General features: G+C 44.8%; 1 protein-coding gene across 1 annotated transcript in view; it reads right to left on the bottom strand.

The window, feature by feature from the left end:
* The window catches only part of LOC126416585 (uncharacterized), a 418,464-nt gene that overhangs the window by 271,016 nt on the left and 130,250 nt on the right, over positions 1-17,198 (bottom strand). The window contains exon 5 of the mRNA XM_050084337.1: positions 11,649-11,717. Within this exon, the coding sequence (XP_049940294.1) occupies positions 11,649-11,717 (69 nt within the window). The remainder of the gene's footprint in view (positions 1-11,648; positions 11,718-17,198) is intronic.

Here is a 17,198-nt window from a genome sequence, read left to right as displayed (position 1 = left end):
GTCGGCACTAGTACAGTGTATATCCACCTTTCGCAGCAATGCAGGCTGCTATTCTCCCATGGAGACGATCGTAGAGATGGTGGATGTAGTCCTGTGGAACGGCTTGCCATGCCATTTCCACCTGGCGCCTCAGTTGGACCAGCGTTCGTGCTGGACGTGCAGACCGCGTGAGACGACGCTTCATCCAGTCCCAAACATGCTCAATGGGGGACAGATCCGGAGATCTTGCTGGCCAGGGTAGTTGACTTACACCTTCTAGAGCACGTTGGGTGGCACGGGATGCATGCGGACGTGCATTGTCCTAATGGAACAGCAAGTTCCCTTGCCGGTCTAGGAATGGTAGAACGATGGGTTCGATGACGGTTTGGATGTACCGTGCACTATTCAGTGTCCCCTCGACGATCACCAGTGGTGTACGGCCAGTGTAAGAGATCGCTCCCCACACCATGATGCTGGGTGTTGGCCCTGTGTGCCTCGGTCGTATGCAGTCCTGATTGTGGCGCTCACCTGCACGGCGCCAAACACGCATACGACCATCATTGGCACCAAGGCAGAAGCGACTCTCATCGCTGAAGACGACACGTCTCCATTTGTCCCTCCATTCACGCCTGTCGCGACACCACTGGAGGCGGGCTGCACGATGTTGGGGCGTGAGCGGAAGACGGCCTAACGGTGTGCGGGACCGTAGCCCAGCTTCATGGAGACGGTTGCGAATGGTCCTCGCCGATACCCCAGGAGCAACAGTGTCCCTAATTTGCTGGGAAGTGGCGGTGCGGTCCCCTACGGCACTGCGTAGGATCCTACGGTCTTGGCGTGCATCCGTGCGTCGCTGCGGTCCGGTCCCAGGTCGACGGGCACGTGCACCTTCCGCCGACCACTGGCGACAACATCGATGTACTGTGGAGACCTCACGCCCCACGTGTTGAGCAATTCGGCGGTACGTCCACCCGGCCTCCCGCATGCCCACTATACGCCCTCGCTCAAAGTCCGTCAGCTGCACATACGGTTCACGTCCACGCTGTCGCGGCATGCCACCAGTGTTAAAGACTGCGATGGAGCTCCGTATGCCACGGCAAACTGGCTGACACTGACGGCGGCGGTGCACAAATGCTGCGCAGCTAGCGCCATTCGACGGCCAACACCGTGGTTCCTGGTGTGTCCGCTGTGCCGTGCGTGTGATCATTGCTTGTACAGCCCTCTCGCAGTGTCAGGAGCAAGTATGGTGGGTCTGACACACCGGTGTTAATGTGTTCTTTTTTCCATTTCCAGGAGTGTATGTGCAGCCTCGGTCACATACGTGATCAAATATGGGCCCTTACCACAACAGACCTGGCTGCAGAAATTATAGGTACATGCTGCTCATGCCCTACCAGTGCCCTGTTTTGACTACTGCCGATGCCTAAACAAACATACTCTGTGCTAGCCATAGGTTCCACGTGGATCAGTCAGCTTCGACTACACGTAGCCTGTTGATCCACTAGCCGCTGTCTACAAGCCAGTCCTAGAACTGATGGTAGTGAAGCTCAAAATACACTACTGGCCATTAAAATTGCTACACCAAGAAGAAATGCAGGTGACAAACGGGTATTCATTGGACAAATATATTATACTAGAACTGACAAGTGATTACATTTTCACACAATTTAGGTGCATAGATCCTGAGAAATCAGTACCTAGAACAACCACGTCTGGCCGTAATAACGGCCTTGATACGCCTCGGCATTGAGCTTGGATGGCGAGTATAGGTACAGCTGCCATGCAGCTTCAACACGATATCACAGTTCATCAAGAGTAGTGACCGGCGTATTGTGACGAGCCAGTTGCCCGGCCACCATTGACCAGACGTTTCCAATTGGTGACAGATCTGGAGAATGTGCTGGCCAGGGCAGCAGTCGAACATTTTATGTATCCAGAAACGCCCGTACAGGACCTGCAACATGCGGTCGTGGATTATCCTGCTGAAATGTAGGGTTTCGCAGGGATCGAATGAAGGGTAGAGCCACGGGTCGTAACACATCTCAAATGTGACGCCCACTGTTCAAAGTGCCGTCAGTGCGAACAAGAGGTGACCGAGACGTGTAACCAATGGCACCCCATACCATCACGCCGGGTGATACGCCAGTATGGCGATGACGAAAACACGCTTCCAATGTGCGTTCACCGCGGTGTCGCCAAACACGGATGCGACCATCATGATGCTGTAAACAGAACCTGGATTCATCCGAAAAAATGACGTTTTGCCATTCGTGCTCGAAGGTTCGTCGTTGAGTAGACCATCGCCGGCGCACATATCTGTGATGCAGCGTCAAGGGTAACCGCAGCCACGGTCTCCGAGCTGATAGTCCACGCTGCTGCAAACGTCGTCGAACTGTTCGTGCAGATGGTTATTGTCTTGCAAACGTCCCTATCTGTTGACTCAGGGATCGAGACGTGGCTGCACGATCCGTCACAGCCATGAGGATAAGATGCCTGTCATCTCGACTGCTAGTGATACGAGGCCGTTGGGATCCAGCACGGCGTTCCGTATTACTCCCCTGAACCCATCGATTCCATATTCTGCTAACAGTCATTGGATCTGGACCAACGCGAGCAGCAATGTCGCGATTCGATAAACCGCATTCGCAATAGGCTACAATCCGACCTTTATCAAAGTCGGAAAGTTGATGGTACGTATTTCTCCTCCTTACACGAGGCATCACAACAACGTTTCACCACGCAAAGCCGGTCGACTGCTGTTTGTGTATGAGAAATCGGTTGGAAACTTTGCTCATGTCAGCACGTTGTAGGTGTCGCCACCGGCGCCAATGTTGTGTGAATGCTCTGAAAAGCTAATCATTTGCATATCACAGCATCCTCTTCCTCTCGGTTAAATTTCGCGTCTGTAGCACGTCATCCTCTTGGTGTAGCAGTTTTAATGGCCAGTAGTGTACAAAGAGGTTACCACCTCTAGCGTGACTCTGAGCATTTGACCGAGTGAGATGGTAAAGTTGTTAGCATTCAGGAGGACGTTGATTGAAATCTATATCAGTCCATCCACATTTAGGTTTCCTGTATTTCCTTAAGCTGACCAGGCTATTATGGTATGTTTGCCTTTTGAAGGGCATCACTGATTCCCTTCACTATCGCTTATGTTCTGTATCCAGTAACCTCGGTATCGACAGGACACTAAATCCTAATATTTCTTTTTTTTTCTTCTGTTCATTTGCAATGGGTCCTGGTTTCGGTGCCTGCACACCAGGTCGACACACACCTGACCGACTGCTGGGAATGGCCAGATATCCATCACACGCCCCTCTCACCTGGCAGCACATGACGTCAGTCTTCCATCTGAGAGGCCGCACCAAGCGCTACCGCTTCGCTGAAGGAACGCTGACCTCCTTAGCATTCTCGCACTGCCATGAGCCATCATGCCGCCGCCTGCTTTTGTGAGGTAGCAACTGCGGCCTGGAGAGTATACGCATACCATCTGCTCGCCGGCATCAATCTCTGTATGATTGTCTTACTCCATTGAGAATGCTGTTGTTAACTGAGCTCTTCTTATTCCACAACTGCCGGAGAGCTGGGAGTACACAACAGATCCTCCTCCTCATGCCGTCCTAAGTCGACCATCCTGGATTTTCCTACTGTCCACAACCCTCACACTATTAAAAAAACCCTTCCTCCTGCACACGCCATCTTGAGACGACCATCCTGGTATTTACTTGTGGCCACAGCCTTGACACTAACAAAACAGGCATAAGAAGAAGAATCAAATTACATATTAGATATAATAATTGTGGACACTGACACCATTCATGGAAACATACAGTTCTCATAACACACATGCATCCTAAACGGAAGAATTTAGAGTAGCACTGAATACCAGTTACTTTTTATTGTATTTAGTACACAGTTCCCTGATCTATTCAACAGACATAAGAAGAACACCGCTATATGGTATGTTATAATTACAATTTTATCTGAAATACCGTTTGACACAAGTTATAAAGCACATTGCTCTTCTGAATGCTCTATGCTTCTTAATCTAGGTGGAAACAGAAAGCCAAATGAGTGTAGCTGTGTAATCACTACGGAACTAACAACACAGATCTGCATTATGATTTATCCATTTTACTATTTAGTGATTATTTATTAACTCTAAAGAGGTTTCCCATTATTGGGTTGTTGACTTCCGCTTTTTCTTCGCCTTTTCTATCCAAGTATTTGGCAATTTCCCTTGAAAGGATGGCAGTATCTTAAATATAGTTCTAAATATTAAACGTCACTTTTCTCTATTGTGACAATGTTCTCCGCGGACCTCTAGTTGGCTTTTAACTCAGAGCCATATACACAGTTGGAATAGTATAGAACACTACGAAATGTTCCTCGGCTTCGATCCATTAGTACACATTACAGTTAAGTCACAATATTGCTTTGTGAGATTATTAAACATGGTCAACCACGTAAGAATTTGTTTTTTATTTTTTGTGAGTTAGTGGCCATGCCGGCAGTCACGTTCAGTGTTGATCTTTAGCCGTCATGTTCACCTTACGTAATAATATAAGGTACTGTTGCTAGAAAGGCCAGAGATTTCGTAGATGTCATAGATTTAGCAAATCTTGATTCACATAATGGTGCTTCAGTATCGGCGAAACTGCCGGAGTTCAACAACAAACGTAACTAGAAAATTTTCTTCACCCTGAGAAACCGTTGAATAATGAAACCCAGCTCACCATCGTCACTGCACAAGCTGGTGTTAGGCGGCGATTACGTAGCACAAGGGGCCAGACTTATTGTCTTAACGAGGGCAAAAGTGGCAAATGGTCACAGGATTGTTTGATTTACGGCGGAGTATCACGGAAACAACAAACAATTTTAACTTGTATAGGTCTGAAGAAAGGGTGAAAGATTACACTAATTAAGGCGTACACAGAAGAATGTAATCAGTCATTCTCCCACCGCTCCAATCGCGACTGAAATGGGAAACAAACCTAGTATGTGGTACAAACGAAGGAACCGTGTGTGACGTCTTTAACTGTGGTTCGCGAGTGTTGATGTAGACGCACAATCATGTGTCATTTCTTCAAATCAGGTTTTCTTGCTGTTACATAAATTGTACAGTTGTTGTCAAGATTGGTTCAAATATATATTTCAATGAACTTTAAACTACATCATCTAATAGTTTCCCACGTCCTTAAGCTGAGGCGTTTAATTATGATCGTTGTATTGGTCGGAAGTGTAAATGCTAGATATGTGTATCTCAAATAGTTATCAATGATTTCGAAACTAAATACTATACTTCCATTGTCTGTTGCGGTAACACAAAGCACGATATAAATTATTAACAGAAATACAGTCTAGACGTAATTCTAAGGAATTTCAAAACTTGTACTTCAAGTCAATTTTTTGATTGTGTTGACTTTCATTGGTAGCATATAAGGCGTTGTGATAACAAAGATTAGGAATACTAAAGTCATCTCTGTCTACGGTTATTAACGCAGCATAAGGTATTTAATTGTTCGTCGTTTGATTTTGATACCGTCTCAAAAACTACTGACATCAGTTTAGTGTATTAAAAAGGTAATGTAGGTAAGTTATAAAACTGTTACATATTTAAACAGCAACTTTAAAACAGTTTTATTAGTATTTGGTATACGTATTAGCATTTTAAGGACTCTTGTTTTCTCGCATACTTTAATGTTATGGGCAAAATAAGTTATCTTTCAGATAGAACTCCTACTGTTGCAAACGTCTTACTACGCGTAAAGCAGTATTCACAGACAGAAAAATAGCTAAAGGTCTATAAGTTTCACAAAAATGAGTAAGCCGCATAAGTCAGACATTATTATTCTGTTCGACTAGAAGGATATAGACGAAGAGCAAACTGAGTCAAAGAGCTGAATCAGAACTTACTCAAACTGCCGAAGCCGGCAGGAGTTCCTTCAGGAATAATATGGAGTACAGAGTCGTACCTGGAAAATTCGCAAAAAATTAATTGCTGTAGGTGTTGAGTGTCAGCAGCCAACAAGTAAAGCTACATGACATCTGCAGCAGGTAAGAAGAGACCTGATTGTGCTGATGGCCTTAAAGACCAATTTGTGAGTGACTGGATCAAGGTAAAGGAATCCCTATGGAGCCTCTGTAAATTCCCTAATGTATAGATATTTCAGAATATACAACTGGCACTTCGTGAATCGCCATTAACAACAGAAGGGATTTCATGCATCCATTCAAGTTACCGTTGAAAATCTGAAATCTTTTTGTTCTCATTACCAAACACCTTTCTTTCCTGCCACAGGTTTGCTTTTCATATGAGTGGGTGTTCCTCATAATCAAACAAAGCAGCCAACACTCGAGAGGAGCCAAAGACGAGTTTATATTCTTATTTGTAACTGAAGTCAAGAAACATTTTCTTTGTCATTTGCGGCTCAAATCATGAAACACCCACCTTCTGTTATAAAGAAGCGCATCGTTTCCATATCCTATATGGATAATTTCTGTATTGTTGACAGTTCACTACGATCTGAACTTCCTGTTTCGTAAGGCCGTACTACTGCTCGCTTTATACCATGAAGACATCTACACCGACGCGCCAAAATATTATGAGCACCTGTTTAATAACTTGTTGGTCCGTCTTGGGAACGAAATACATTAGTAATTCCGCGCATCATGGAATCTACTGTTTGTTGGTAGGTTTTTCGACGAATGTCACAACAGGTGTCCATACACAAGTCCTTAAGCAGCGGGCCGCTGGTTTGTGTACGCGGTGGCAGCGCGCGATAGCGACCCACGAGTTTCACTGGATTCACATCACATCAAGCAAATTTCATGGCGAACGCATCGACGTGAGTACACTATCATGCTCCTTAAACAACTGTAGCACCGCCTGGGTTCCAGACACCGACAATTGTCCTGCTGGATGATGCCGTCACCGGTGAGGAAGGCATAACGCAAGAAGGGGTGCAGATGGTCCGCAGCTGTCAGCGTGTCCTCGATTTCGGCCACAGGTCCCACGTGCGAGCGCAGGAGAACTGTCTCACGTAGCACAACACTGCTGCCAGCGGCCTGCGTCGTAGGCGCGCCGCACGTTTCGAGCCTCTGCCGGTCCCGATGACGGCTTTTGTGGAGACGACCGTCGACCTGGCGTAACAAAAACCTGATACACCCGACGAGGCGACACATTTCCATTGATCCACTGTCCAATTTCGAATATCCCATGACCACCGCAATCCTAACTGACGATGTCGTTGGGCCGACATGCGAACACGTAGGCGTCGCGGACAACCATGTCCAACAACGTACGACGAACGCTGAGCTGCTAAACACTCGTGCCTGCACCAGCGTGGTGCTCCTTCGCTAGAGACGCCACATACCGCTACCTGTCCTGCTTTACGGAGCATCCAGCCTAAAAATACCACGTCCTGCGAAGAGTCGTGAACGGCCAACCACTTATCGCCCTGTGGTGGTTTCACTCTAGTTCTGTAGATGTTCCATAATTGCTCACGGCAGTAGCACGTGAACATTCGACCAGATATGCCGTTTTCGAGTTACTATTTCACAGGATCTGCGTAATAGCAGTATTACCTTTGTCAAAGTCGCTTGTGTCGGTGGATTTCCCCATTTGCGGTCCGTGTCGTCGCTAGAATGATACTCCATCCATCTTTGATCCACTTATATACACTACTGGCCATTAAAATTGCTACAGTAAGAAGATGACCTGCTACAGACGCGAAATCTAACCAACAGGAAGAAGATGCTGTGATATGCAAATGATTAGCTTTTCAGAGCATTCACACAACGTTAGCGCCGGTGGCGACATCTACAACGGGCTGACATGAGCAAAGTTTCCAACCGACTTCTCATACACAAACAGCAGTTGACCGGCGTTGCCTGGTGAAACATTATTGTGATGCCTCGTGGAAGGAGGAGAAATCACCTTTCCGACGTTGATAAAAATCGGATTGTAGCCGAGCGCGATTGCGGTTCATCGCATCGCGACATTGCTGCTCTCGTTGGTCGAGATCCAATGACTGTTAGCAGAATATGGAATCGGTGGGTTCAGGAGGGTAATACGGAACGCCGTGCTGGATCCCAACGGCCTCGTATCACTAGCAGTCGAGATGACAGGCATCTTATCCGCATGGCTGTAACGGATCGTGCAGCCACGTCTCAATCCCTGAGTCAACAGATGGGGACGTCTGCAAGACAACAACGATCTGCACGAACAGTTCGACGACGTTTGCAGCAGCATGGACTATCAGCTCGGACACCACGGCTGCGGTTACCCTTGACGCTGCATCACAGACAGGAGCGCCTTCGATGGTGTACTCAGCGACGAACCTAGGTGCACGAATGGCAAAACGTCATTTTTTAGGATGAAGCCAGGTTCTTCTTACAGAATCATGATGGTCGCATCCGTGTTTGGCGACATCGCGGTGAACACACATTGGAAGCGTGTATTCGTCATCGCCATACTGGCGTATCACCTGGCCTGATGTATGCGGTGCCATTGGTTACACGTCTCGGTCACCTCTTGTTCGCACTGACTGCACTTTGAACAGTTGACGTTACATTTCAGATGTGTTACGACCCATGGCTCTACCCTTCATTCGATCCCTGCTAAACCCTGCATTTCAGCAGGATAATCTACGACCGCATGTTGCAGGTCCTGTACGGGCGTTTCTAGATGCAGAAAATGTTCGACTGCTGCCCTGGACAGCACATTCTCCAGATCTCTCACCAATTGGAAACGTTTGGTCAATGGTGGCCGAGCAACTGGCTCGTCACAACGCGCCAGTCACTACTCTTGATGTACTGTGGTATCGTATTGAAGCTGCATGGGCAGCTATACCTGTACACGCCATCGAAGGTCTGTTTGACTCAATGCCCTGGCGTATCAAGGCCGTTATTACGGCCAGAGGTGGTTGTTCTGGGTACTGATTTCTCAGGATCTATGCACCCAAATTGCGTGAAAATGTAATCACATGTCAGTTCGAGTATAATATATTTGTACAATGAATACCCGTTTATCATCTGCATTTCTTCTTAGTGTAGCAGTTTTAATGGCCAGTAGTGTATATACTTTCCTTACTGCGTTACGTCCCCGCAAACGTCATCAGCCGATATTCAACCTCGTGGTGGGCAGTGGTCGTAATGTTTCGGCTCATCAGTGTCAGTAGGATATAGGAATATTTTAGTTATAGTTCCGAGTTATGCAAACAGTAGCCTACATAAATTTGTGAAGGCGTACAACAGTTAATTCTGATCAATTTTTGTGGAATAAGAATTTCTCTGTGAACGTACACTCAACCCTAAAACACTATTCTATATGAAATAGTAGAGACGAAACAGGAGAAGCACCAAACCGCTCACACTTGTGTATAAATAAAAATGTACTTGTAGGGGATTCAGTAGTATTCAGTTCGTGTACAAGATCGTGATAGTTGAGCATTGAAGAAAACTCGTCAATTTCTTCAGTCGTCTTCTTACTCCTTTATGATAAAAATATTTTGCTTATAAAAATCCTCAGAAAGAAGTCTGCCCTCTGTGTGACATCGCTGTTGACAGCGGCTGTTCTTCACAAACTTCAGGGCTGTCTTGCTCGATATGTTATTCGGTATATAATTTACATCACACTCCACATCTCTTTCAATGATACCTGTGTTATCTTCAAATAGTTTCATAGTTTTAATGATTTCCCACATTTAGTGGGAGATCACTGACGCATATTAATAATTACAGTGGACCAGAGACTGCCTGATTTAAACTATGCACATTACAAAAATAGATGTGTGATTATTTGTGTACGCCGCACGTCCTCATAAACCACTGCACCAATTTCAACCAAACTACGGAACATATCCTTCACTATCAGGCAATAATCGCTGTGGGGGTAAGGACCGCCTGCCTGACACAGGTCTGGGGATATGGCGTCATAAACACTGAGACACGTGAAAAACGACCACACGGTGCATGACGTTTAAATTTAGTATTACCAACCCGCTGGCACGATTCTGATAAAATTTGGTAACGATATAGCTCGAGCTCTTAGGAAGATCTCAGGCTACTTTATAAAGTTTCTAGTAGATGTTATTTAGTGATTTGAATACTATTACGTGAATTAAGGAAACATTTACTCGTTGAAGAAGTTATTTACTCTTTGACTTTTGAACTTTGTCATACTTCTGAAAATGCTTTTTTCGGTCGATATTTTCTGCGTAGTACAATTCATAGTAATGAATCTTCAGTGTATTTCAGTCGATACTTGCACACTATTTCTGGCATAATGTGCATGTAGCATAGTGTATAGCTACTACTTTGCACCCTACCAGGTATCTGACAACGAGAGCACTTAGTAACTTGCAATAAATGTTTTACGTAATTTCAAACCGTCATACAATTTTCCTCTGTTACAACCCACAGAATGATGAAAGGAAAATTGTGTATCACTTACTACATTCTCGCTGTTCATGCAGTAAATCTGGTGCATCAGGCATGAAGTCATGATGTTTAAATTTATTACTTCTTTGTTACGTACTCTATTCTCAACACATGTACTAGACAGCATCCATGTATACCGCTGAGTGTATCTAGAACATTATTCATATGGAGAGGAAAGGAGAAGACTGAAAGAGAAAGGAAGGCGAAGGAGACAGAAAGGGTGAGAGGAGAAAAGGTGATGGACATAGAAAGGAAAGAGGAAATGTACAGAGACAGAGATGAGGCAAACAAAGAGAGGAGGGAGTCGCAGCAGCACAGAGAGAGAGGAGTGGGAGGAGATTGAAAGAGAGAGAGGGAAGTTGGAGATGGACATTGACAAGAGGAGGTAGCAGGGCGAGAGAGAGAGAGAGAGAGAGAGAGAGAGAGAGAGAGAGAGAGCAGCATATGAAGGATGGAAAAAGAGTGAGCGAAGGGTGAGATGGACAAATAGAGGAAGGAATAGCAGAGGGCTAGGGAGAGGGGTGGGAGGGGATGGACAGAGAGAGGGGAAGAAAGAGATAGACAATGATGGGAGGGAACAGCAGAGCGACAGAGAAAAAGGTGGGAGGGGTGGACAGAGAGAGAGAGGGGGGGGGGAAGGAAGAGATGGAGAAAGAGAGAAGGGGATATCACAGGGAAAGAGTGAGAGGTGGTTGGTGATGGTCAGAGTGAGGGGGACGTAGGAGATCGACAAAGTGAGAAGGGAATAGCAGAGGGACCAGTGAGGGGCAGGAGAGGATGGAGAGAGTGGGAAGGAATAGATTGAGAAAGAGAAGTGAGAGCATTAGAGTAATAGAGAGAGCGGAGGGAGGGGTTGGTCAGAGGGGGAGAAGGAAGGGATGAACTGAAATAAATACATAAGCGTGCTATGTCGGGTAGTCAGGTAGTTAATAATGAAATACTAAGGTAATTATGGAGAAATCATAACATTTCAAACAGCAGAAATGTGCGCAAACTTGAACAGATGGTACACTTCCATAATATAGTTATTCGTATCAAATCATTCACATGGTTTATTAGGTAAATTTTAGTTGTTCATGACCCTATCTATAATAATAGTAATAGTAATAATAATAATAATAATAATAATAATAATAATAATAATTGTTATTATTATTATTATAGGTTATTAGATAAGTGCAAAAAAGCACATCATCTCTCGACAAAGGAAGGAAAACATCTATACTTACCATAGTAAGGTACAGTGGTAAATTTTTCCACGAAATTATACTTCTCCTTGTTCTTAAGAAATTCCCGCTCTGGAACAACAGAGAAATATTCAATTACATTGTCGTCATCATTGCTTTTCCTCCATATTTGCGTGAGCAAAACATAAAACTACTGAACACTGGGGAAAAGCAAGTGAAACAGTGGACCATGAGCTAAACTTGGTTGGATATATCAGATGTCAGGTATGTCTGATTGAAAGTCAGGTACATAAAAGAATGTGTGTGTAGTATTACAAAACTGTCCTCCATATTTCAGAGTAACCAGAATTCCTCTGACTTTTTCTTCTTTGCTGACACTACACACAAAACCATTTCACCTCTTTCCCTCAAAGAAACACCCAACCACCCACACACACACACATGCCCAATTCATTTCTCCATTCATTCATACATCGTGATCTGAAAATACCATTGTAAAGGACAGAAGTCAGGAGTGTTGAATGGGTCAAGGTAATCACTGACTGGCAGCAGCAGGAACTTCAGCATCGTATGTAAAGTAATATCAGCGACCGGGTACAGCTATCACTCTCCTGCTCACACTGACAATTTTATGAAAGGAGAGAGAGCAGCCTCATTGAAGAGAGAAACCTTTGCTTTTACTCTTACACTATCCAGCTGCTGGTGCTTTTTCTTTATTCTCGCGTAATTCTAACAATACCTTTATTAGCACTGTCCAAATTATCAGTATTTAATGAGTAATTGATCATTTGCATAATATTGATCCTAAAAATAAGAACGACAATAATAGCGCTCGTGGCGTAGGCCGACGTACAAACGTTAGTGGCCGCGCGGAATGGCCGGCCGGGTGGGACGCGCCATGTCCCGGATTGCGCGGCCCTTCCCGCTGGAGGTTCGAGTGCTCCCTCTGGTGTGTGTGTGTGTGTTGTTCTTAGCATACGTTAGTTTAAGTAGTGTGTAGGTCTAGGGACCACCTCAGCAGTTTGGTCGCTTAGGAATTCGTACACAACGACAACAACAACAACAACAACAACAAACGTTAGTGACGACGACGAAGAATTCCGGGAACTGCAGGAACGACTGAGCACCTTACGAAGGGTGCGCGGCAACCCGATTCCCGCTCACGGCACAGCGAGCACGTCAGAAAACGAGGAAGAATGCGAAAAGCACTTCGTCTCAGTGTCAAAACACTCGACTGTCCCCGACGCCTCAAATTTGCAACACGCCAAAGCGTAAATTTCACAGTTCGATCATACTTTGCCCGCTTCCTGGGGCGAAGCGCTCCGAATCAGATTCGTGTACAATCATTTGAGAATCAAGGCAGCCGTCAGAAAGCAACCGTTATCAGAGCAATGTACGTCGTGTGCCGCATTTATTCGGGGGTTTTGGTCCGTCTCACAACAGTAGCGGACAGAGCTTCCAATACTTGTGCTGCCAGATTACAATGACTGCTCACATGCTGACCCCGTCGCGTCTTTCAGAGATCTCGTGCGACGAAACCAATACGTCGACAATCCTGCTTAGCGGCGGAGTTGATAAGGATTTGTTGGACTAAGTTGCCTCCGAAATTTGGGGCTGCAATATCACACCTCCGTTCAGCACCTCCTACAAGAACCAGGCAAACCTCGAGTACGACAAAATGGCGCTCCCACGAAGAGGGAGGAACCTACACCGCCACCGAGAATCGGCCGTCGATCGTGACAGGCTCGAAACTTCCCGGGAGGAAACGGGCACCGTAGGCCGGAGCAACTGGCGTTAAGGGGGGCACTCGTATGCCCTGTGCCGCCAATGATGCATTACCGAATTTTGTGACCCATTATCTTGGAAACTTTTTAAGGCACCAACTTACAATTTCCCATAATTATTGAATGCATTCTTCTAGATACACTGAACTAGAAATATTACTAAAATTGTATTGTGGAGGCATGTTATTTTTTTTTCAAACACTCAATTTTTTGACAGAATTTTTTAAATAAATGAACTTAAGAACAAAACAACTTAGGATATTTTAATTATTCTACTTCCATATGTGTTGAATCTCACACTTGGCATGCTACGAAAATTTCATGTCTGTACCATCAGTACTTTTTAGAAAACGGGTCATTTATTGCAAAAAAGTAGTTCAGAGATATCTGTTACAAGTTCTTATACAGACCTACATTTCTGCGTCTTTTAAGCTCTAGAATTGCCCTGTCCCACAGTCTGTGTCTTCTTCAGTGTCACAACAGCCCAGTGCTTGCCTCCCTCCTTTTCTCTCTTGCTTCTTTTGTCATTTGCTGAGCAGCTAACTCTACTTCACGTACACGAAGCTCATCCAGTTCCCACAGTCCTTTAGCTGTGTTCTGTTCAAATCTTACCCCTAACTTCTCCAGAACCTTAAGTCTTTCATAGTTCCCACCATTAAAAGTTATTACAGCATCAGACATTGCTATCTTTAGAGTCATCAGGCCAACAAATACATTTTTAGGCTCACGGCACCAGACAACGTTACTGAAGGACTCATTAACATTCTGGGTCTTCCCATGTAAACACTTCTTTAATAGCTCAGGAGTTGCCAAATCTCTGTAAATACGTTTGATTGCCTCCATCAGTCCCAAAAGAAGAGAATGTTTATGTGTAGATTCGTACAGGGGCGGAGGTGGACAAAAAGCATGACTCGGCTTTTCAGCGGTTGATATTCTATGAACGAAAGTACTTCAGAAAAATATGCAGGTCTCACATATCTGTTAGCCGCAAATTAGCGATTCTTCAAGTTACTTTTACGCTCAGTCATTTTATTTACGTATAAAAACCAATAGAAGTTGACTTACTACAAAAATAGCCGATAATCACACGTCAACATTCAAAATATTATTTGAAGGTCTCACAATTGTCTGATTTTAATGTATTTTAAACATAGCTGCACAACAGCAACGGTTCCACGTAATAAAATTATAAACAGCCGACCAGTTGCAATGGATAAAGAATTCTTTACCTAGGTTTCAACAAATTTAAATTTGTCTTCTTCAGAAGGTGGCAATTTTACATTAGTATGGATTAATGTACCATCGCAGTTTTTACAAATGTCGGCATAGATCCATTCGTCAAACTTAAAATATATCCCTAGAAATAGGGTTAGTCACGTAAATATAAATTAGTACATACTAATGTCCATACTAATGTAAAATTGCCACCTTCTGAAGAAGACAAATTTAAATTTGTTGAAACCTAGGTAAAGAATTCTTTATCCATTGCAACTGGTAGGCTGTTTATAATTTGCTTTTAATGTGTTATATAATGTTCAGGAAAGTCCAAAGTACATTATGGAGTAGAAAACAGAAAACGTCAGATTTCAACGAATTTCACGTACAGACAGTACGAACGGGACACACGACGCAATTTGGGAGACAGGCGCCCAGCGGGAGATGCGGTAGAATGGCTCTCGCCTGGACCTTCGCCACATCGAAGAAAGGCGTGACGCAAATGCAAACGCACAGCACCGACGTGCGGACGGCACGATACACGGCGGAACAGAGGTAGGAAACGGGACCGGGATATTTCTTGCTTGAAAAAGGGGACAAAACAGTGTATGTAAAATGCCCGGTCGTAAATATCAAAATGGATAGCTAGAATTACCGTACTCTCTTTGCTTGACTCGGGCAGCCATGCCTCGGTAACACGCGAAGACGTGTTACACAGATGCAGCGCTGGCCGCGGGTGGCCGACATCACCGTTACAACGGCCCAAAGTACGTGGCGCCGTGCAAGACAAATGCGCCGACGTTAGACACCAACTGCAGTTAGACTTTACCTGTCAGTCGCACTCAGTTTCGGCGGTCTTTCTAGCTATCCCATCGCTCGCAGTTGAGATCCTCCTCAGGGTAGATTTCCTGCACACATATCAGGCGAGTATGCACTTCAAACCGCATGTTTGATGTATTTCTCCTATAGTAAACATGTCATCATTGTAACATTAGAAATAGTTCCTTTGAAATATGTCTGCCGGCCGGTGTGGCCGTGCGGCTCTAGGCGCTTCAGTGTGGAACCGCGTGACCGCTACGTTCGCAGCTTCGAATCCTTTCTCGGGCATGGATGTGTGTGATGTCCTTAGGTTAGTTAGGTTTAAGTAGTTCTCAGTTCTAGGGGACTGATAACCACAGATGTTAAGTCCCATAGTGCTCAGAGCCATTTGAACCATTTTTGAAATATGTCTTTCTTTCTGTACCGAAAATATGTGCGGTGATAAACTGTCAGTTCTCAATTAAACTGAGACTGCCTTCCGGTGTCAAAGCACCTCCACAGATACGTTGTAACCACGCAGGAACGGGAGAGATTGTCCTAGATTTCTCTAATGGATGGGGAACGGAGAATTGAGCATATAAAATGTAGTTAGGTTTTGTAGTAATTGCGCGTTTCGGAGCGCCAGCGCCCGTCGATAAAGATGCTGCGCGTTCTTCTATTTTGTTGTTTATAAACGGCCCGCAGCGGAGACTGTTTTTGCCATAGAAGCGCCATTATTTGATTGTTTTTATTTTTTACACAATAATGTAAGTTTACAGAAGGTACCCTGACAGAGGGGAGAGCCCTACGATCAGTGTTCCAGGAATTTCGGAAAGCACAACCGGCACTGTGAGGAAGGGTCACACAAACAAGACCGCAGCAGGAGAGCAATCGACGCAGACAGACAGCAACGCCCATAGTGTGGGCCGAGACGTGTAAGAAACAAAGGGAGCAAGTCGAGGAATAGCGGAAAGATGTGCTAAAATACCAGGAAGTTGCCACAGCAAAGACAGCTCATTATCAGCAATTCCTCAACCGAGAAGCAGAACCTACACAGCGGCAGCAGAAAGCTGTCACAGCGCTAGCAGAAAACAACTGTGGTAACGTTGGTAAAGTATTGCATCGTCCCATGAACCCATTGCTATGTCCTCTGTAAAATTAGTCTGAATCTGCATATATGAGAGTACGGCAGAAGCGCCTGCTCGACCAGTGACTTTCTAACCCGTTATATGAACAGTACACGTGCTGGATAATAAAAAAAAAGTTTATTTGGTGTCGTTCGCTCTAGAAGAATAACCTCTAGAACGAACACTGAGTATCTTATGTGCACGTGAGACCTGATCAAAGTTTAGATGTGGCTAACACCAAACAGGATAATTTGATATCCTAAGACTTGCTTGCATTTACCTCCCAATCACGCCTCGAGGCTATGTGGATTAACTTCCAATGTTAACCGTGCATCAGCAAATAGAATGAAGTAGAAACTGTTGCATAATCTCAAGGTCTGAGTTGTTACAAATAACAACCCTAACTAAAAGTAGAGTAGACAGGTGACTGGGTACGCAAACTAATAACAACGCCTATCCGAACCAGTGTCGGAACACCTCAAAACCTACGAATTGACCCCTTTATATTCCATCACCTGTGTCAGGATATCACATCATACTAGAAAATATGCTAATGATGACTATCTATCAATTAAACATCTTCTTGACGAAGGTAGTTAAGCGCCCATATTAATGTGCCTTTAAGGCACCTTACTGCCCACAAAAAAAAGAAATAATTATACTTTTCT

Source organism: Schistocerca serialis, chromosome 8, assembly GCF_023864345.2.
Source record: "Schistocerca serialis cubense isolate TAMUIC-IGC-003099 chromosome 8, iqSchSeri2.2, whole genome shotgun sequence".
NCBI lineage: Eukaryota > Metazoa > Arthropoda > Insecta > Orthoptera > Acrididae > Schistocerca > Schistocerca serialis.
This window is presented reverse-complemented; position numbering and strand designations above follow the sequence as displayed.